Here is a 21990-nt window from a genome sequence, read left to right as displayed (position 1 = left end):
GCATGGTTATCGTGAAGTTTGCCACTTCTGTCTTAAGAAACGTGAAGTTGGATTTGGAGAAATTTTTTATTGTGGTTTCCCTAATGGGGGGTGGGAGTGGGATGTGTCTGGGGTGATTAGCTTGTGGTCGGATCTGACCAATGAGGAATTGAACTCTGGTGTGGAACACCAGTTGCCCATGTTGGTAATGACCAGGACTAGGATATTGCTGCCCCTGGTGGGGGTGTGGATAAGTTGATCCAAGGCGCTGGAATTTATAAATTCCAGAAAACATTGAACACAAGAGTTGGTACATGAGTAGTTTTCCAAGTTAATGGTGGGGTAGTTGAAATTGCCTATTATTAGGGTGTTAGAGTAGATGCCTTCTGTAGATCCAGGGCCTTCTCTGCCTGGTATGTTGTGTCTGTACCACTTTACAGCTCCTTTATGCCTGATCCATCCAGCCTTTCTACTCATTAAACTATGAGCATCACCTAATAGTTTGGAATACTGCAACAATGATAAGGACGCAGTACAGTTGTGTAAGAGCTTAACATAATACTAGATATCCTACTGATCAGTGTTGCAGTATTCCTTCTCACCCTACCATCCCCATTCTTTGTTCTTAAGTAGTCATTGTCCTCTATATTCTCATAGACTGAGGGGGTGCCATTCTTTGCCTTCTCCCCACTTAGCTGACCTGTGCCTGTCTTGTAAATGTCCATCAGGTGTCCCCAGGTCTGCTGTTATGTATCCTTACATCCATAGGCTTAGATTATACATTGGATGTATGGCTCTAAGGAAGGTTTTGGCTTTGGTACCTTGACTGGGCAGTCAGTTTTTTTGATGAGATAACTCAATAGTGATTAGTAGGGCATCTACTGTTTTATGGTAAGTTTTTACACAAATGTACTTTATTCTTTTAGAACAAGAGTGACTTTCACTATTTAACATTTTTTGTTTTGTTTTCCTTTGGTACCTTCACATTTGCACTCCATCTGTGCCACATAGTTTGCTCTTACCACTTCTCCTACATAATCTTGCAGTATGCTCCTATTAATAGGCTTTTTCTGCAATGTTTCTATCTGGACCAAGAATGTTCTGGTATATTAAGTCTTTTCTTGTGCTATTCAGAAAGTTTATCCACTGAACTTTCGGTCACATTTTATTGGAATTCACACGAATCTTTGGCAGCTATTTTCACTGACCAGCTATATTCACAGATTTTCCTATTGATGGGTCTTTTTAAAAATAATTTCCTTTTAGTGTATAGATTTACAGTATGGTTATACACATCGACCTTTCCTCTAAGACATCTGTTAGTCCCCCACCAAGCAGCGTTTAACCAGCCTCTGTAATTCAGCTACGTATGCAAAAGTTTTTTAATATCTTCTTTGCTTTAGTTTTTATTTATTTATTTTATTTATTATTTTTTTATGAAAGCTTCCTCTTTCTGTCTTTATTATAGGCACTGGATACATATGCTTTAGCATACAGTTTGCACTGTTTTATGAAATTTCTCATGGTTTAATTGGTGTTGCTCAGTTCTGGAGTACCTAATAGATTTCAATAACAATGACACTTTTTGTCATCTGTAATATCCATTAACTTTACCATATATGTCTGTGCATTCAGCATAGGTTGGCCATTCTTTCTAATTAAGCAAGATGCATTCAAATAACCTGCACAACTAATCATTTTATTATTGCAGTTCGGAAGATAAAAATCTTATATAGGTATCAGTTGTCAGTGAGTTTATAGTGATTGAATGCATATATTTTTAACCCAGTTCATAAAATCTGGTATTTTGATGCCAAACCACAAGATGTAAATTTTCTCATTCAAAACATTTCCTGTGCTTGTTTTATGCTTCCAAAACTACTGTTTTTCTTTAGGCCCTTCACATGTAATGTTATGCATGAATCAACGCATTCCATTTATAAGCTTTGTCCTTCATAATACATTTATCTTCATGAAACATACTTGAATGTCTAGTTTTTATTTATATGTAAATACAATCATTAATTGTATTTGTGTTTGTTTAGTAGTCTTAATTGTCAAGTATTAAAAAGGTTAATTCACTTTGGTTGTGCTTTATATTGTCAATCATTGGTATAAAAAAGTAATCTTTACTTGTTTACATGCTATTCTTTCTGCTTACAGAGTTACAGAGTATCAGTTATGCCAACAAACCATGCCCTTCTTTACATTATTTAGTAACAAAATTTTTCTGTAATTTTACACTGAAACATTACTTATACTGCCCCCAATCTCATATTGGTCTACACGAGAATTTCTCTCATCTACTGTATCTGTTTCTTGCATTTGCTTTATTACCAGAATTCTTGTTTTTCCAATTGAAGGTGTCTACGCTCTCCTGAATTGGTGTCTTTGACATTTTTTTTATTATCATTATGTAGCTCCTGTAATACTTGACATGTTTAGGTAGCATAAATATACCCAGACATGAATTATAAACATGGACATCCACTGAAAAGAGGCCATTAGCCTAGTGGGACTAACTAGTCAACAAACATTAAGTAAATAAATATTGCATTAGTTACTGTTCAGTTACAAAGTTGCATACATAATCCAAATGCATTTTAGGCACATACGTAAAGATGCACAACTGTGATACTGACAGTATAAATTCAGAGCAATGCCCAGGCTTCCAGAAGGCTGAGTTTGCTTTGATGGATAAAATTCATTGCATAGTTCTGTCTCTCTTTGATGTTCTTCGTGTTTCACTGTTACAGTCATCACATTTGGGTTATCTGCCTGCAGGTAGCCCTCAGCTGGCCTGAATACCAGAGTCTTCAGATTTCTGCGTCAGATGCTGTCTCTTCTTCCATGACATCAGGTTGTCAGGGGTATAAAACATGCAGCCGATGCCATTACATCAGTCTTTCTTGCCGTAAGGTGTCCAAAGCAGAAGCAATTCGCAAGTGCCGGTCGGCCGTCTCCTGAAATTTTCGTTTTCGAGTTTCAAACCCGAAGTCTTCAAAAAAGGTAAGTACCCCATCGGGGATCCTTTTTTCTTGCTCTGACCAATGTCAGTAAAAGTTAACAATTGCACTCAACTTACACAACCAAACGCTCTTTAATAAAACAAAAATAAAGTAAGTGCTTTCACGACCACAAACTGTCGCTTCATCAGACAAATAACACTAAATAAAGACCATGATATATACAGACTCTCAATTAACTAATTAGCTGATGTCATCAAGTGAGACATAGTAGAAAGATTCACTTAAAGGAACAGAAAAAGTTTAAAACTTTTAAAACCTGATGTAAGTTAAAATAAGTATCTGTATACCTGAAAATAAAAATACATATAAAAATTGTATATGTCATGCTAAATAGAGAAAATGTACATGATTAAATAAATGTTTGAGTTGTCTCAACTTTAAAAAGGGTTTAACAGAGAAGGTACCACTGGGACCTGGAGGTTTCTCTGCATTTAATAAAAGAATCCATTTCTGCTTGGGTGCCTCCGTGATACTGTCAATATCTCCTCCTCGTAGGTTGGCCTCTATAACTTGAATTACAAAAAACTTGAAAGTATGTGAGGAGTCTGTTAGTGTGACATGACTGGCTAGTGCATTGTTCTCATTCTGATTCCTGATATCTCTGATGTGTTCCAGTATCCTGTCCTTTAGTAGTCTATTAGTTTTGCCTACATAGTATGCATGACATTGCTTACAATAGGCAAAATAGACTAAGTTGGTATTTTGACAATCTACGTAATAATTGATTCTAATAGTAAATTTCTTAGTAGGATGTGTATAAACTGAGTTTGAGTAAATGTACTGACAAGCAGAGCAATGTCTGCAAGGAAAGGTACCTGTTCTCATTGATTTACATGGTCTATTCATAGCAGTCTTATTACAGACCACGACGTCCCTCTATGTCAGTTTTGTACCTTGTTCAACACCCAAACTATTTGTCTTCGGGCTATTTTTGCAGCTAATTACTTTTGTACTCGATCTGTGTATCCTGAAATGGCTTCGTTAAGCCATCCAATTACCGATCTTCCGAAAAAATGTAAGGATAAAGACAGAGACAGACCGCATAGGTCCAAAACTGCCAACGGCGCTTCCGTTAAGCTAGTCACCAGTCCGCCGGTACTCAGTGAGGCGCTTTCACAGCCCCCAATACTCGCTACTTCAGATTCGCAGGCCTCTACTGAGACCCATTCTGAGTCCGGTATGCCACAAGATGCTTCTTTGTCTATGGAACCTGCGGATGTCCAGAGCCGCTGTGCAGGCACCAGCTTCTGTGGGTGTATTCAGGCTTACAGACATTCATATTAAACCAACACCATCATTTTCATCCAGGCCAAAAACTCGCACTAGCCTAGAAAACCAATGACCAAACCACAGGCTCAGGCCCATATGTCTCAAAAACAAATACTTAGAATGACTGAAGTCCTTATTACCTTAATTAGGGGAAGCCAGCCTTCCCCCTCTAAGAGACCTAGAAATGATTTTCTTTCTGATTCTTCTAATCAGGATTCTGATATCTCTGTTCCTTCTGACTACCAGGATTTGCCCTTATCTACTTATGAGGATTCTGATGCAAAGGATTCCATTCCCTCTGTTTCCCCTCCAGAAGATTTTTCTTTCGGTGAAACCTTGCACACTCTTAGGGAGTATTTCCGCTGGGAAATTAGAAGTTATGTACTCACCATAACGTTCCATCTGAGTAGGTGTATTCATTTGTCTACAACCTGTGGGTTATGGATCCGATATCGGATCCGAACCGGCATGGTTTACCAGCTATGGATCCAAGCTCTCAGCTTCTACCCTCACCCATAATGCCCTGCTCTACCCTCATGACCTCAGATCGAGTTTGCCAACAGCAAGAACACCCTGAAAAGGGTAGCACAACATATGCAGGAAACTGAAAGGCCAGAGGGATAGGAGGGCGGGATGGTTGCAGACAAATGAATACACCTACTCAGATGGAACGTTATGGTGAGTACATAACTTCTAAATCTGAAGTAGGAGATTCATTTGTCTGCAACCTGTGGGGCAGAGTCCCCAGCTACCTGAATCTTGGGCGGCCATCATGGAAGGATATTCCGGAGCACCGCGGAGCCAAAGGATGCTCTACCCCTAGATGCAAGATCCAACTTGTAGTGGGAAATAAAAGTATGAGATGAAGCCCACATGGCTGCTGCACAAATATCATCTAGAGGAATCCTAGCCTTAAAGGCTGCCGAGGTAGAGACTGACCGGGTTGAATGGGCATGTACACCCTCCGGTGCGGGCCTTCCTGAAGCTTGATAAGCCAATAAGATACATTGTGAAATCCAGCGAGATAGTGAGACTTTAGAAATTGGTTTGCCCAAATTAAATTTAGCAAGGGAAATGAACAACTGGTCGGATTGCCTATGACCAGCCGTCCTGTTTAGATAAAAATCTAAGTTGCCTGTGAACATCTAAGGAGTGAAGCTTGTATTCACCTTTGTTTTCATATTTAGGAAAGAAGACAGGGAGGTTAATGGATTGATTAATGTTTGCTTCAGAAGCTACCTTAGGAAGAAAGGATGGGTTGGTCCTGAGGTAAACACGGTCCGGATGAAAGACCAAGTAAGGAGGTTTAGCTGATAATGCTTGAAGCTCTGAAACTCTCTTGGCCGAAGTAATGGCTACTAAGAAGGCAGTCTTGAACGACAAGAATTTCAAATCTACCGTAGCCGCCGGTTCGAAGGGGGGGCCGTCAAGGCCTGGAGAACTAAGGAGAGGTCCCAAGGAGGAACCGCTTGTTTTACAGGGGGCCTGAGAAGAAAAGTACCTTTAAGGAAAATCTTACACAACTTGGCCGACATCAGTGGATTGGAGTCATGACCAATGTGATAATGTGAAATTGCCGCAAGTTGTACTTTGACCGTGGAACTGCTGGCACCATCGTTAAAAAGAGTGGTTAAGAAATCAAGCACCAAAGGGAGAGGAACTGTGAAGGGGTTTAGGCCTTGCCGCTCCGCCCACAATGAAAACCGTTTCCACTTGCTGCGGTAGACTTTCCTAGTGGATGGCTTATGAGCTGCCACCAGGATCGCCTTAACGGGGGACGAAATACCGGGAGTCCTGATCAAGAGTGGAACTGGAGCAGCCAAGCGGTCAGCTTCAGGTTGTCCAGGTTCGGAGGAGATAAGCGGGATGGATGAGATATCAGATCCGGAATGGGATCTAGAATCCAAGGAGGATTCACAGAGTGAGACCTTAGGAAGGGGAACCAGATCTGTCGAGGCCAAAACGGAGCAATGAGAATCATTCTGCACCCCAACCGAGAGGCTTTCTGAAGAACTTGGAGCATCAGAGGCAAGGGGGGATAAGCATAAAGAAGACCGGGTGGCCAAGCATGCACCAGAGCGTCTCTTGGGGAACCTCCGGGAGGAGGTATCAGAGCGAAAAAACTGTCACACTTGGTGTTTGAGGGAGAGGCAAAAAGATAGCAAGGAGTTCCCCACCGTGCGAATATGCGTTCCGCTACTTGAGTATTGAGAGACCACTCGTAAGGGGTGAGAATGGTGCAACTGAGCTTGTCCGCCAGGATGTTGGACCGACCCGGAATGTGCGTTGCTATGAGAAAGCGATTGGTGGAGATTGCCCATTCCCAAACTCTCATGGCTTCTCGACAAAGAGGGTAAGACCTGGTTCCTCCCTGCTTGTTGATATACCAGACAACCGACATGTTGTCCGATTGAATCGCAATTGTTCCCAAGGGAAGAAAGGCCTGAAGTGCTAGCAACGCTAAGAGCACTGCTCTCATCTCTAGAACGTTGATATGCAGTAAGGTCTCTGAATCGTTCCACGTGCCTTGGACGGTCCGGCCTGCAAAATGCCCCCCCCCCACCCGAGGCGGGAGGCGTCCGTGGTCACCGTGGCGAGAGGGGGAGAAGCACAAAATGGGCGGCCTCCGTGGAGATCTGGAGAGTGAAGCCACCACAGGAGGGACCGCTTGCAAGCCTTGCTGATCGCAATGGGATGATGCATAGGAAGAGCAAGATACGACCACTGTACTAGGAGTGTCCACTGGAGGAAGCGCATATTGAACCTGGCGAGAGGAAGAAGTGCTATAGCAGCCGCCATGGACCCTAGAGCCCTCAGGACCAACTCCGCTGGAACTGAGCTTGAGTGGAGAATGGCCCACACCTGGAGTTGCAGATTTTGAACTCTGTCCGCAGTGAGGAAGGCTTTTAAACTCTTTGTGTCTAACCTGGCACCTATAAAATCTATGAACTGCGTGGGTGCTAGGTTGGATTTTTTTGTGTTTATAGTGATGCCCAGATGGGGAGCAAGATGGAGAAAGGAGTCTCGCGCCAATAGTAGTAGATGCCTTGTTGGGGCAGTAAAGAGCCAGTCATCCAGGTAGGGAAAGACCTGTACCCCCTGAAGCCTCAGGTGGGCCGCTACCACTGCTAATACTTTGGTGAACACCCTGGGAGCTGTGGTGAGACCAAAGGGAAGGACCCGGAACTGGTAGTGACTGGCTCCCAGCCGGAAGCGGAGAAACCTCCTGGAGCGCCTGTCCATTAGTATATGGTAGTACGCATCCTTGAGGTCTATGGAGCACATCCAGTGATTTTCTCCCAGAAGGGGGAGAATAGACTGCAGAGTGACCATTCGGAACTTTTCCTTGGGAACTGCCAGGTTCAAGAGAGAAAGGTCTAAAATTGGTCTTAGATCCCCCGTCTTTTTTGGCACTAAAAAGCACCTGGAGTAGAACCCTGATCCGATCTGGTCTGGGGGGACGGGCTGGATGGCTCTTCTTTAGCAGATGGCCAATTTCTGCCAAAGCGGCCTCCCACTGACCGGGTGGAATGTCGGGGAGGGTCTTCAATTTTGGCAAGTGAAGAAAGGGGATACGGTATCCTCTGGATATGATCTGGAGAACCCAGCGGTCTGATGTTATGGACTCCCATGCCGCTAGGTGCTCCGAACGTCCCCGACTGCCTCCAGAGTGGAGCAGCCGGGCAACCCCTCAGGGTTGCTGCGCGGGCCATTCAGAGAAGGGTTCTCTGGACCCAAAGTTCCTGGGAGCCCCTCTGCCTCTAGGGCGGCGTCCTCCCTGTCCTCCTCTGCCACGGAAGGACTGGTTGTCCGGAGCAGGCTGGGATTGCTGAGACTTCCGGAACCACATCTTCTTCTGACCCTTTTGGTTCCTAGAATAGGGCCTCTGGGGTGCAGAGAAGCGGATTCCGACGGCAGACAGCGTCTTCCTGTCCTTCTCGCTCTGGGTCAAAGTGTCGCGAACAGTTTTGCCAAAGAGGGCAGAACCATCGAAGGGGGCATTCGCAAATGACGCTTTGAAGGGCTCTGAGAAATCGCAATGACGGAGCCCAGCCTGACGTCTAGTAACTAGACCTGCCCCTGCGGCTCTAGCGGCGCCTTCCATAGCATGGGAGAGTAGCCGCATAGAGGTATTGGTAACGGACCTGAGAGTGGCCATGCGGGTGGAGTGCAGCACTTTGTCCTCCTCCGACATGGACTCTGGGGGATGCAGCGTATTCTTTAATAAGATCGCTGCATCCTAATCACATGTGCCAGATAGTTCAGCCCTTACCGAGAAGGTCGCTGAACTAAACATCCGCTTCCCAAGCGGTCCATCATCCGAGACTCCTTGCTCGGGATGGACTGAGGACTCTCCTGAGCAAGTTCCTCTTGGTGGCCGCCGTCAACATGGCATCTACCGGAGGCCCCTTACTCCAATGGGCACGGTCAGCCGGGGACTGGGAATCGTCGGCCTTTTAGGGATTGGCTCCACGGTGTCCGGTTCCTTCCACGCCCTGGTGGTAATGTGGTCCACCAGGGGGTCGGCACGAGCGGACACCCAAGAGGTAGAAGTGCCTGCTTCAAATGCCTCCAAGAACACGGACTCGTCCGAGGAAGACTTGGGCAGACCCCCCCCTTATGCGGAGCATTTCCATGATGTCTCCAAATGAGACATCCTCGGGGGGGTGACCGTGGGGAGCCTTCCCCTTCCTCCAAATCCGTGTCTTCCGTGAGAGACTCGGGGGAGTCAATGTGCCTCCTTTTGCACATATGCTTGCGAGGAACATCCTCTGGGGGCTGTCAGAGGACTCCTCGCAAACAGTAACCTGTTCCAGGGGAACAGCTTGGGGCACAGGAGCGGGCTGTCCCAAGGGCCGGATGGTGGAAGCCTGACCCAGTGCAGAGGGAGCGCGGGACGGAGCCGAAGCAAGTGCCGGGGGTCCGGAGACCCTCAACAGGGCCCTCTCCACTACATCAAAAGCCGAAGGGGAGCCGACCTCGACCAAAGGATCCGACAATCGGCTCCCCCTCGGATCCGAGGAGTGGATTGGAGCCGGCGCCGAAGCGCTCGGATCCGAAGGGACAGTGCGCTCCGATATAGACGGCGCCGAAGGAGCACTGATCCCCCCGGATCCAAAGCTCGGATCCAGGCTCCGAGAGGTCGGATCCGATGCACTCGAGGGCAGGGTCGGATCCGGTACAGTACTATCGGCGCCGACCCACCGCCGTCTCCGAAGCTGCTCGGCTCCAACTGCTCCGAACCCGGGTAGCGGGTCGGAGAAGGAGCAATTGGCTTGAAAAAAGGGGTCGAGCTCCCCCCCGAGGGAGGGGAGGCAAGAGCACTCCCATCTGCATCTGGGCCTGGATGAACCTTCTCATCATCCGGTCCAGATCAGCGTCTGACAGGCTATAAGTTGATCTCGACGAGGCTACCGAGGTAGGCCTTGAGTGCCTCCTCGATAGCCTCGACGGAGATCGGGTCTCCTCCTCCTCAGGTCCCGGTGAAAAACACACTGGAGACCGGAGCCAAGGAGGGGGAGAGCCAGCAGACAAGGAGGCCGGGGGAGAAGCCCGCTTGGCTGGCGGGGCCGAAACAGAGGTCTCGGCCCGCCGCTTATGGTGCTTCTCCCTCTGGTCCTTTTTCCTAGCTTCCCTCTCCTCCGAACCACTACAGGGAGGTTGAGTCCCAGGAGGAGGAGGGGGAGCCGGAGAGGGGACAACCGTGGAAACGGTTACCCCCGAAGTAGCGGAGGCCGGAGCCGAGTCCGGCGGCAAAAGACCCGCCAAGACAAGCTTGGACCTCCGCTCCTTCATTGCCCTGGGGTTGAACCCTGCACAAATGGAACATCCAGATGTGAGGTGTTCAACCCCCAGGCATCTAACACCAGTGTGGCCATCAGCTGGGGAAAGCTTATGGCCACACTCGGAGCACTTAGAAAATACAGCTTTGGGCTGCTCAGACATCCCAAAAGCAAAAAACAAGGTTACTAAAACTAGTTAAAGTAAAGTAACAAAAACCACTCAACAGGCCCAAACACACACTACGCTACCAGCGAGGGGAGGGATAAGTAAAAATAAATTTTAAGAGACTAAAAGTATAATAATATAAAAGGGAAACCTACACTTTCACACAACTTTCACACTAAACTTTCAAAAATAAGCTTTTTTAAGACTAAAATTTCACTTAGCTGGAGAGCTTTGAAAAACACAATCTGGTCACCATGCGCGGCAAACGAGATCTGAGGTCATGAGGGTAGAGCAGGGCATTATGGGTGAGGGGAGGAGCTGAGAGCTTGGATCCATAGCTGGTAAACCATGCCAGTTCGGATCCGATATCGGATCCATAACCCACAGGTTGCAGACAAATGAATCTCCTACTTCAGATGCCAAGATTACTCTGAGTCCAAAAAGAGACTTAGGGAATTCTTACTCCTGCCTCAACACAGGCCTTTAGCTATCCCTCCTGTTCTGGACATTGTAGATGATGCCTTCCTGGAATCTAGCCTTACCCAAGACACTTTACCTCAAGCTCCCAGAAAACTGACAGGTACTACAGAGTACCGGACTCTCGCAAGTTCCTCTTCAAGAATCCTTCTGCGGATCCAGAGACCATTTCCCAAGGACCAAAAGGCATTAAGGCTACTGCTGCCAAAAATCCTACCCCTTCTGATAGAGATTCTAGAGCCTTGGACAGATGGGGTAAGAAGGTATACACTTCTGCTTCTTTGGCCATTAGGGCTTTAAATTGCCAGTCTCATATGTTAAAGTATCAGCAGCATATTATGGGACTACTTAAACAGAAAATGATGTTGATTCCTGACTGTGCTGAAGACAAAGAATTGCAAGATTTAATGCATTCTGCAGAACAAGTTGGTAAACATACTTTGCAATGTGGTTTTGATGCTTTAGAAGCATCTTGCCGGGCTGCTGTCACTGGGTCTGTACTTAGAAGGCAGGCATGCTTGGCTTAAGGAGCAAAACTTGCCAGATCATGTTATAGCTAAATTACTGGATGCTCCCTTAAACCAAGACCGCCTTTTTGACAACAAAGCAGAAGAAGTTCTCAAAAGGATGGAGGAAAAAGCTAAATCTATGCAAACTGTTAAAGATTTCCTACAAGTACAGCCTCCTAGATTCAGTAGGCATTGGCCTTCAAAGTCCTTTCCAGTCCCTTCCAGGCCTTCTCAGTCCAAACCCAGGAACAGCAGACCACCTAGGCTACACTCTCAGGCTACGCACAGACCTAAGCAGTGGGGGGGTTCCCACTTCCAAAGCAGGGAGTAGTAAGCCACCCCACTGCGGAAAAATGGCACACTGACTTAACCCTTCCAAGCCCTGCTCTACTACCTGCTCCCTTAGGAGGAAAGCTCACCCTGCATGCAAAAAACTGAGAACTCATTACCCAGGACAAATGGGTTTTGAACATAGTCTCCCAAGGATACAGATTCCACTTCCACACACTACCAACCCCAAAGGGTTGGGCAGTCCTACCCCCAAATCAATGGGCAGAGGGCCAACATTCCTTGAGCTCTTTTTCTCCGTATCAGGGCTATTCAACCTGTCCCAGCAGAACAAAGGGAACAAGGTTTTTATTCAAGACTTTTTCTGGTACCCAGAAAAGACAACTCCTGGCATCCTATCCTGCACCTCTCTATTCTCAACATCTTTCTAGTAGTTCCAAAATTCAAAATGCTAACTCTTCAACAGCTTCTTCCTATGGTAGCCAAGGATGCCTGGTTGGCAACCCTAGACTTAAAGGAAGCTTACCTGCACATCCCAGTAAGGGAATCTTGCAGGAAATGCCTATGCTCCAGGGCAGGCTCCATGCAATATCAGTTCCCCTGCACTTCCCTTTGGCGTATCTACTGTACCCAGGGTATTCACAAAGTGTCTAGCTCCAGCCATTGCATTTTGCAGGCAGAGAAATATTCAAATTTACCCATACTTGGACGATTGTCTGATTCAGGCAGAAAGCCAGGACTTGCTATTACAACACCTGGTATTTGTAAAGAAACTTCTAACCTCACTGGGGTACAACATCAATGAAAAGAAATATCACCTAGTACCCTGCCAACAGATTGTATTCCTGGGAGCAAGCTTGAACACAACTTCCCAGATGGCATTCCTCACTCCTGGGAAAAAAGTTTGACAACCTACTTCAAACTATTGGCCACTCAACCCCAGCTATCAACAAGGAAAATACTGCAAGCCCTGGGGTTTATGGCCTCTTGGATTCTACTAATTCCATATGCAAGACTGCATATGAGGAAAATCCAATGGTATCTAAAAAGCCTATGGTGCCAACATTCTCAGGACCTGGAAACAATGATTTCTATCATTCCTTGTATGAAGACAAGAGTTCTTTTGGTGGGAAGAGGCCTGCTACCACAACATGGGACTCCCTTTCACTCTAATCCCTGCCACCCAAACCCTAACAACAGGCGCATCAGACTATGCATGGGGGGCTCACGTGAAAGGGCAGTGCATTCAGGGCAAATGAAATCCGAGACAGATGTACCTGCATATCAAGTCAAAAAGAAATGTTAGCTGTACAGAATGCTCTCACAGCCTTCAAAGACCATATTCTTCCAGGGCAACTATTGGTAAAGACAGACAACACCACAGTTATGTAGTACATAAATAAGCAGGGGGAACCCACTCGTACCCTCTCTGCAGACTAGCCATGGCTCTTTGGAACACAGCCTTGAGCTATCAAATACACTTACAAGCTCAATTCCTGCCAAGCAAACTAAATTCACTGGCAGACGACTTAAGCAGAAATCTCATGGACACACACAAATGGAAACTCGAACCCAAAATATTCAACCTCTTGAGGAACAAATGGGGGACTCCAGAGGTTTTGCCTCCCTCAGAACTGCCAATTGAAAAAATTCTGCAGAAGAACTCCCCACAGTCAAGCTTGGAAAGTGGATGCCCTGTCCTTTACCTGGGAAAGCCTCTCTGTTTATGCCTTTCCCCCCTGCCACTCCTCTCAAAGTTTCTACTAAAGATCAAACAGGACAAGCCTAGGACAATACTGGTTGCACCAGACTGGCCACGCCAGCACTGGTACCCTTTCTTGCACAGTCTGACACTGTTACAACCATGGCACCTGCCTCAGACCCTTTCCCTGCTGTCCCAGCAGGCAGGCCAGATTCTGCACCCTCAGCTTCAAACCCTGAACCTTACAGCCTGGCTAATTCCTTGAGCTCTCCTCTAGCATCCTCAGTAAGCAGGTGCTGGATGTCATTCTGGAGGAAAGGAGGCCTGGTACTAGGAAATCGTATGCTGAAAAGTGGAAAAGATACTGTTCCTGGAGCCAGGCTCTGGGGATGGGCACAATGGTGCCCAGCTTACCTCATATTCTACAGTACGTAACAGAAATGCTCCACAAGGGCCTATCCTTCTCGTCAATTAAAATTCATGCCTCTGCCATTTCAGCACATTATAATAATGAGCCACCCCTCTTCTCTCACCCCTTGTTAAAACAATTCCTTAAATGGGCCAAAAATTTAAGACACCCCAGGAGAGCTACAACTCCAGCCTGGCACCTTAACTTTGTATTGGAAAAGCTCAACCCCCCCCCCCTTTGAGCCAGCTGCAACAGCAGAGTTGAAATTCCTTTTTTGGAAAACAGCCTTCCTTTTAGCCATCGCTTCAGCAAGAAGAGTGTCTGAATTACAGGCACTCATGGAAGTGGAACCCTTCATTATTTTCCATGCAGACAGTGTTTCCCTCAGAACTAATCCTTCCTTTATGCCCAAGGTGGTGTCTAATGTGGCCCTAAATCAGTCCATTCATTTGCCTACTTTTTTCCCTAATCCACAAAACAAAGGGGAATGAGCACTACACTCTCTGCACGTGCACAGACTACTTAGATTTTATTTGGACAGGACTAAGCCTCTCAGAAAATCTGAACAGCTGCTAGTTGGCTTTGCTGCAGGGGCAGAGGGGAAGGCCATTTCAAAGCAAACCATTTCCAAGTGGATAGCCCATTGCATTCATTTCTGCTACAAGCACCATGGGAAACCTACCCCACAAGGGGATAAGATCACATTCTACCAGGGCTGCATCTATCTCTGCGGCTTTTCTCAGAGGAGTCCCTACCAGGGACATCCTAGAAGCTGCTACTTGGAGCTCTGTACATACCTTCACCAAGCATTACCACATGCCTATCTTTTCTAAACCCAGAGCTGGATTTGCCACTGCAGTCTTGCAGGGCTTAATAGCTGGCCCTAATGCTCTTTAACTTCCTCCTCCCTTCCTTAGCTTTGGGAATCAACCCAAGTGTGATGACTGCAACAGTGAAACACGAAGAACATAGTACAGTTTTGTACACTTACCATAAATGTAGATGTTTGAGTGTATTCACTGTTGCAGTCCTAGTTACCCTCCCTCCAGCCCCCTGACTTTTCTTGGCTCTAGCTTTCCTTCTTGTTTGGCATATTTATTTTTTCTTGTGTATTTGCTTTTTGATGGGGATTTACCATACCATATAATTGCTTCCTATTGTGGGGAAACCTGACATCTGGGGCAAGGAAAACGGATGTAATGGCATCAGCTGCATGTTTTATACCCCTGACGACCTGATGTCATAGAAGAAGAGACAGCATCCGACACAGAAATCCGAAGACTCTGGTATTCAGGCCGGCTGAGGGCTACCTGCAGGGAGATAACCCAAATGTGATGACTGCAACAGTGAATACACTCAAACATCTACATCTATGGTAAGTGTACACAACTGTACTTTGTGAAGGGATCTGACAGACAAGCCCACAGAGTAACAACCTTTCCTTGAAGTCAGCTGAAGCCCAGTACATGATTGCATGTTGTGGACAGGCTGGTAAGAATAGTTGTGGTCCTTTGTAATACTTCCCCAGACAGTGGAAAATATGGACATGATGCAAGGGCTGCTGTGTTTATTTGTTTTTGTGTTTTGTTTATTTAATTTTACTCAAGCATTTATTTTTTCCTACTCATTATCAGAACCAGTGATGGCTTCTGTCAAACTAAGCCATGTGTCCAAACCACTCTCTTCATGCACCTCCATAGCTGAACCGGACAATAATGGACTTGCTTATTTACCAGAAGGGCCCTCCAAATGTCTTAGAAATTGACCTTATGGTAGATATCCTAGAACCATAGAGCAAGCACTGTATAGTGAGGCATACCCTGGATACCAGGAGCCATCATTCTATGTCAACAGCTAGTCATGACCCCTACTAGTAGGGACAAAGGGCAATGATGTTTGTATATCTGTCACTACCGCTTCAGAAATTACTGAGCTGTGAAGCTCCTTGTTTCCATCAGTGGTTGCACAAACAGCAGTTCTCATTCTCCCTCCCATTCTCCATGCACTCTTCACCAGTGATAGATTTTTTTCCTGAATCATGCAGCCATATCCATAAACAAAGTCCATTTTCAAACTCCCATCACTGGTGGCACAGGCAGACACCTTGTCTGTGTTTCATCGTGCTGGGCTAGACTATAATTCTGTTTGGTACTTTTTCACTCAGTTGGGTAGGAGATCTTCAGTTGTCTGTTCATCCTTTTAACCCTCTGCCTGGTGATGCCAGGATCTGTCTTAGATACATTAATTATTGTTATATATATTAATTATTGGTATATATTATTATACCTTAGAGTGGGCATTTTTTTATGCATGCCTTGAGCTGGAGTTTTGTTTTGGAGGAAGGATCTTTCAGCACTGCATGAGGGTGAAGCCCAATGGAGACACCTTGTCAGAATACCACAGGTGTTGAACCATTATCTTTCATCAACTGACCAATCTTGTGCCTCTCCAAGCCCCTTGTAGGGCTCAAACATTAATGCCAGTTCAGTCTAGAATAAGATGGGCATCATGTCTTATTTTCATTAGGTTAACTTAGCATTTATCATTGAGACTTAATTGGATGAAAACCCAAGACAAAACTTAGCTTTTTGTATTCCTCCAGATTTCTGTGCCATTAAAGGCCCCAGACAACGAACGGTCAATGAAGGGATGGCCATTTACTTTCCTTCATCCTTGGAGTTGTCCTGAGTGAAGACTGTCTCCTTCAACCATGTAATCAGAGCAGGAGTTTATTCTAGATTTTTCCCGTTATTCCGTTCACTTGGTTATATAAGAACTTTTCTGCAAGAGTTCTTGGGTCTCCTTATCGACCTGATGCATGACTGTCTAAGGTGGCTGATCTACATGCTTTTAGTCTTAGGTCCATGATGGGATCTATGAACTTTCTATGACACTTCTTAGTCATTTAGAGAATTTTGACTTTGCTCAAGTAGTTACCACTGCTATCTGAAAATGTGGGCACTCTTTAGACTGTATTTTCCAACTTGGTATGGAACATATGGACCTGTTAAAACCTGAAACTCAAATTAGTCAGTATCTAATGGATTTCAGGCTTGACATCTCATCATTTGCATTACTCAGTATTGAGCTGGTCCATTCAGGAGCAGCCTTAGGTCAACTGGTGCCCTAGGCAAAAGGGGTCCACGGTGCCCCCACCACACCAACTGGTGTCCCCATTCTTATCTACCTACAACAAATAAATACTGAAAAAGCACCTCTGCTACAGTAGCGCCCTAGGCAGCCGCCTAGTTGGCCTATGCCTAAGGCCGGCTATGGGTCCAGTATCAAAAACTACAGCCTTTTGACGGTGTTATCCTGTGCCTGGTGCGGACCAGCTCCAAGTGGGGTGCATTGTTGGATATCCAGAATCACCTGTCCTGCCTGATAATGTAGCAGTGTCGGGTTCTTTGGGTTTTTTTTGACCCAGCTTGTGCATGTCCTGGGTCTTACCCTTGTTATGAGTCATAGCTTGATCTTAAGCCAAACATGGTAGAGTTTAGAGCAAAGATGATGTTCAGGGCATTCTTTTTCTGTAGTTCTGATCACATTATACTTCTTACTAAAGGAAAACTATGTGTAAGGAAATCATCTTTTTTGTCTTCTGAGATTTCTGCCACATTGAGTCATTCATACAGGTTCATATCTCTAGGAGAGACAGAGATATGAATAACACTTTGGCAGAATATAGTGTTTCATGTAAAGATTTCACCTTGTTTAAGTTTTTAGTACTTGAACAGCTTAATGTTTTCTTTGGAGATTGTAACACTTTTTTAGAACTGAGAGAGTTAAAGTGGCAGCTCTTGCTGAATGCAGAGACTGCCCCAGGGTTAAATGAAAATTTGAATTTAAAGTGTGCTCTGCGCTGGCTGACTTTGGTCCGTCCCACTGTATTTTATTTTCTTGTGACACTAATAATTATTTCATTCTCAGGGCTCCTATAGGATATTTCCAGTTTTATGGCTGTTGCTTCTTGCTTACTGTTTATATATTGTGTTTGTACTACCTTTTATTTAGTTTCTGATGAAGTTCTTGCACAATAAAGAATGAAAACACTAAAACACATTCCTGCCTCATCTGTTTTTCCTATAGTCATTGAAGTTTTTTTTTATTTTAGAACTATAATGTTTGTTAATATTAAATGTTAATTTATTAACGCGGTTTCATTACTTTTGTATAAATGTAAATTTGCCTATGTCACAAGTGATAATTAAATAAAGTTGTTTAACAAAAAAAAATAGGTTGCTGTTTTTCCTTTAAATCTGAAGAGAGTTAAGATTTAAGTGGAGCTAGGCTTGTTAGCACAGTCATGCAAAGATTTCAGCTGTGTTAATTTGGTATTGTATTCACATGCTATGTTTTAACTGTACGCATAAAATCCTGTGCCAGCACCAAGAAAACTTACTTATATTCATTTCAGCTGACTAACAAAATGTGACTTTTTTGCAGGCCCTGCTTGAATTTCTGCAAAGAGTTATAGACTACAGAGACAAAAATAAAATGACCCTCAACAATGTTGCCATGGTGATGGCACCCAACCTCTTCTTGTTTAAAGGACTTCGTACAAAAGCTAGTGAACAGAAGGAATTTGCTTTGGCAACAGGAACAGCCGGCATCATGAGATTTCTTATAAAATACCAACAACTTCTGTGGACAGTAAGTTGTAGACATTAAAAAGCTTTACACTAAATTTGAACTCTGTTTTTCAGAGTAAGTTAAATGTTGTTTCATGATAATAACATGCAGATTGTGAAAAGGATAACAGTCTACTTATCAGAGGATGAATGTGACTAAAAAAGCAACTGGGAGCAAATGTTACAGCAGAAGGACACTTGTTAAAGATTAAAGGAACTGCTATGAGAAAATGTATAAAATACTGATATACAGTGACTGCAAGGTATCTCTCAGCTATCAGGGCAAAGCATTTTTGCAGTGGTACAAAAGTAAAAGCCAGCAGTTTTAGCTACCATAGTTTTATATTAATGCACTCATTAATGTAGCCTGGCAGATATACATCAGTAGGGGCAAAGAAACACATGATTGTAAACTTTTTAAATGGCAATCTGTATACTGGAAAGCACAATAAAATGTTGACATTTCGTTTTCCCTTTTTAAATGAGTATTAACGATGGTTAGTATTTAGTAACAGTGACAGTCATTGGTTTGCTATCACTGACCTATTAATGAACAGATATCAGATAACTTAGAATTTGCCCTATTTTTCACCTGAGCCCTATTAAACTATGAGGCCAAAAACTGATGATATGTACCTTAATGACCAGGACTCCTTTTTTTAACAAATCTAGCAGTTAAGTAATTTGATGGGTTGTTAATAGGAGTTGGGCCTACTTTTCTATTTTTTAACTCAGTCTGTTAGTATGTCCAGACATAATAACTTGAATGCACCTCAGAATAATGCTGAGCAGACCTGTTATGGTCCAATCTGGGATCTATACAGTTCAAATTTTAGTATTTCAGTTTTTCTTATACCCCATAGCCCCTTATTACCTTAGTGGCCTTAAATAGGACTTCACCCTATTTCAGATAGCCCCATTCATTCAGTCCATCACTGCAGCATTGTGTTACTTTAAAGTCATCAGCCACCCCGTTTGCTGTATACAGATTGAAGTCTGTCTGTGTAATGCACATAGTGCATGTAGTGGTGGATATATTTGTCATGTAGATGCCCTGTGTAATTATAGTGCACTCATTTATTTTATGTCGCAGGATCATAGGAATTATAGGGCCATAGGGAATGCAAGGTAGTTGACACACACAACCTTTTACACCTTGCCAAACCCACTGTCATGCTGTATGTCCTAGTCAACAAGGTCAAAACAAGTCTATTTGTAAATTAAAATGAGGTAGAGCAGATGCCCGTTTATTGAACAGCACAGCCAGAGTCACTTTTGGCTTATCATCGTCACGTGCACGCCAAGTTGTTGACGATAGTAACTTAACAAGCATGGTGGGTTGACAATTTTGCTTGTCAAACTAGCTAGTTAGTTATTCATGAAGGTGCTATTAGGTCATCTCTCTCTGAGTCATAACAGTCAATTCATACAGAGTGTAATGGAGCAGTAAAAGCCTTTGTCAAGCTGTTTTCCTGTTTCTAAATCCAAGCCCAAGTTTACTGGTACTGTATTTGCTATTCAGTGTATTTTCCAGTGTCAATACTTGATATACAAGTTCATTATCATAATGTACGTGTTGCACTGCTATTCGTATTTGTTTTGATCATCTGCCATAACTGGTATCATAAATGATGTTACTTAAGACCAGTTTGAAGAACACTGCCATGGTGAAGAAAGGTCTCAGAATAGGTGTGTTAAAAGGAAGACAGGGTAAAATTAAGGATAGTGAAGCTTACAATGGGACTGTGGAAGGGTGAAAGGGAGAGATGGGGGAAGAGACGAGGGAAGTAAGAGATCTGTCAGTAGTGGAATGTATCACAAAAGCATGACATGAAGATTTTATACGGTATGAAAACAGTGCAGGTGGTAATGAAGGTGACGTCTGGGAAGAGTAAGACAATGGAAGGAATGTATAATTATTTAGAAAAGTGGGGAGTAATGAAGTAATAAGCTAACATTTTATGTATTGTGGAGGACATTGGGCAGATTACTTAACAGCTACAAGAAGAGTGATGATTGTGTTGGCAGCACAGCTACTTAGTTAGTTGGTATTAATTAAGCAGCTCTACACTATGTGTAGAGCTATCAAACAAAGGGGAATGGCAAAATATGCTAATGAAAGCATAAAGAGCCAAAGTACATGCTAATTAACCAATCCAACATGGTGGATCAGTTCAGGAAGCTATAAAGCAGTCCTGTAAACTCAGTGTAGGCTTTTGCTATGTACACCAAAACCCTTTGGAATACAGACATAGCTACACTTAGAAAAAAAAACATGCTGAAGTTATTATGCTGTATGTGCAACAAGCTTCAAATCGGGGTGCTGCTTCTGCTGCTGCCAGACCTCCAGCAAGAAGAAGGGTGTTTAGACCCTAATTTGACTTTTATGAATTGTATGAAACAGAAATTGTTGAGAGATACAGAGTGGATGGGGAAACACTGGAAGAAATATGCAACTTCTGCCCCCCCCCCCCACCTCAGACCTCAGGGAAATCATGGAGAACCCGTCCCAGTGGAAACCAAGTTATGTTTATCATTATGTATACTAGCCACTGTTACTTTCCAAAGACCCAGATGAGATATATTAGGGGTGTCACAGGCATCACCATCTAAAATATTACATTAGTTTTTAAATGCAATGCTGCTACATGCCATGAACCCCACAGGAGACAGCAAGAACCATGGAGAAATTCTATGAAGTAGAATACTTCCCTGATATGTTTGGGGGCCATAGATTCAGAAATAAAAACCCTACCTGGCGAGCACAGAAGGAGGTGCATCAACAGAAAATGTTTCCACGCTACAAACTGTCAGGATATCTGTAATGCCCAAGGGATCATCTGCAGTGTCTGTGCAGGTAACCCAGACAGTTTCTACGACACATACATATGGCACACTTGCTGTACACCAAGTTTGCTAGGGGTGACATTCCACAAGGTCATCTAGTGGGGGATGCAGGATATGCACTGGAGCATTGGCTCATGACACCCATGAGAAATGCACAAAACCCTAATGGGTAAAGCTACAACAAGGCCCACACTCAAACTAAGAATATCATAGATCATGTGCTTGGTTTGCTTAAATCGACGTTCCAGTGTTTAGACACATCAGAAGGTGCACTGCAGTACATCCTTGGAACATCTGCCGAAATGTTTACAGTATGTGCCATGTTACACAATATAATTCTCAGGGAACAGCTTAAACAAGGACAGCAAGGGGCAGGACCACAGTTTTAATGATCACAGGCAGGGCCAGCAGCAGCACCAGCAACAGGTACAGATGAAGAGTCTGAGAGAGAACCACCAGCTGCAGATGGTACTGGCAGATGGAGATGTGCAGAGTATGACCTGGCTCTGGCAAAGAGGCAAAGGACAGCATACACAATCACTGCTTAGGTCAAACCCTAAGATCCCACACACATACAAACAAGAAAGCTGATGCTTGTCAGACTCCACAACCTTTACTTAACCACATAATGACTGTGTTCTGATATCATCAGACATGGACAGCCCCTAAGGACATGATTTGTAACTGTAGTAATGACCAGGTAAGTGTGGAAACTGTAAAGAAAAAAGTTATATAACTGATTACTTTCATATGGAAATGTGTATATGCCCATAAGCAGAGCATTTGTCTGAGGTGCATAGTTATGTCAGTAATATCTCCTCTGTAAGACTTTTGCAACATACAGCTGCATATTAGAAAAAATAGTGTACATCAAGCATTTTTGACCACCATCTATAAAACA

At 44.2% G+C, this 21990-nt stretch overlaps 1 protein-coding gene across 1 annotated transcript in view; it reads left to right on the top strand.

Annotated features, from left to right (window-relative positions):
- The window catches only part of ARHGAP18 (Rho GTPase activating protein 18), a 965702-nt gene that overhangs the window by 829944 nt on the left and 113768 nt on the right, over positions 1–21990 (top strand). The window contains exon 11 of the mRNA XM_044064446.1: positions 18058–18264. Within this exon, the coding sequence (XP_043920381.1) occupies positions 18058–18264 (207 nt within the window). The remainder of the gene's footprint in view (positions 1–18057; positions 18265–21990) is intronic.

Source organism: Protopterus annectens, chromosome 1.part0, assembly GCF_019279795.1.
Source record: "Protopterus annectens isolate FY-2018-M chromosome 1.part0, PAN1.0, whole genome shotgun sequence".
NCBI lineage: Eukaryota > Metazoa > Chordata > Ceratodontiformes > Protopteridae > Protopterus > Protopterus annectens.
The sequence above is the reverse complement of the archived record's forward strand: the minus strand, read 5'-3'. Positions and strand labels throughout refer to the sequence as shown.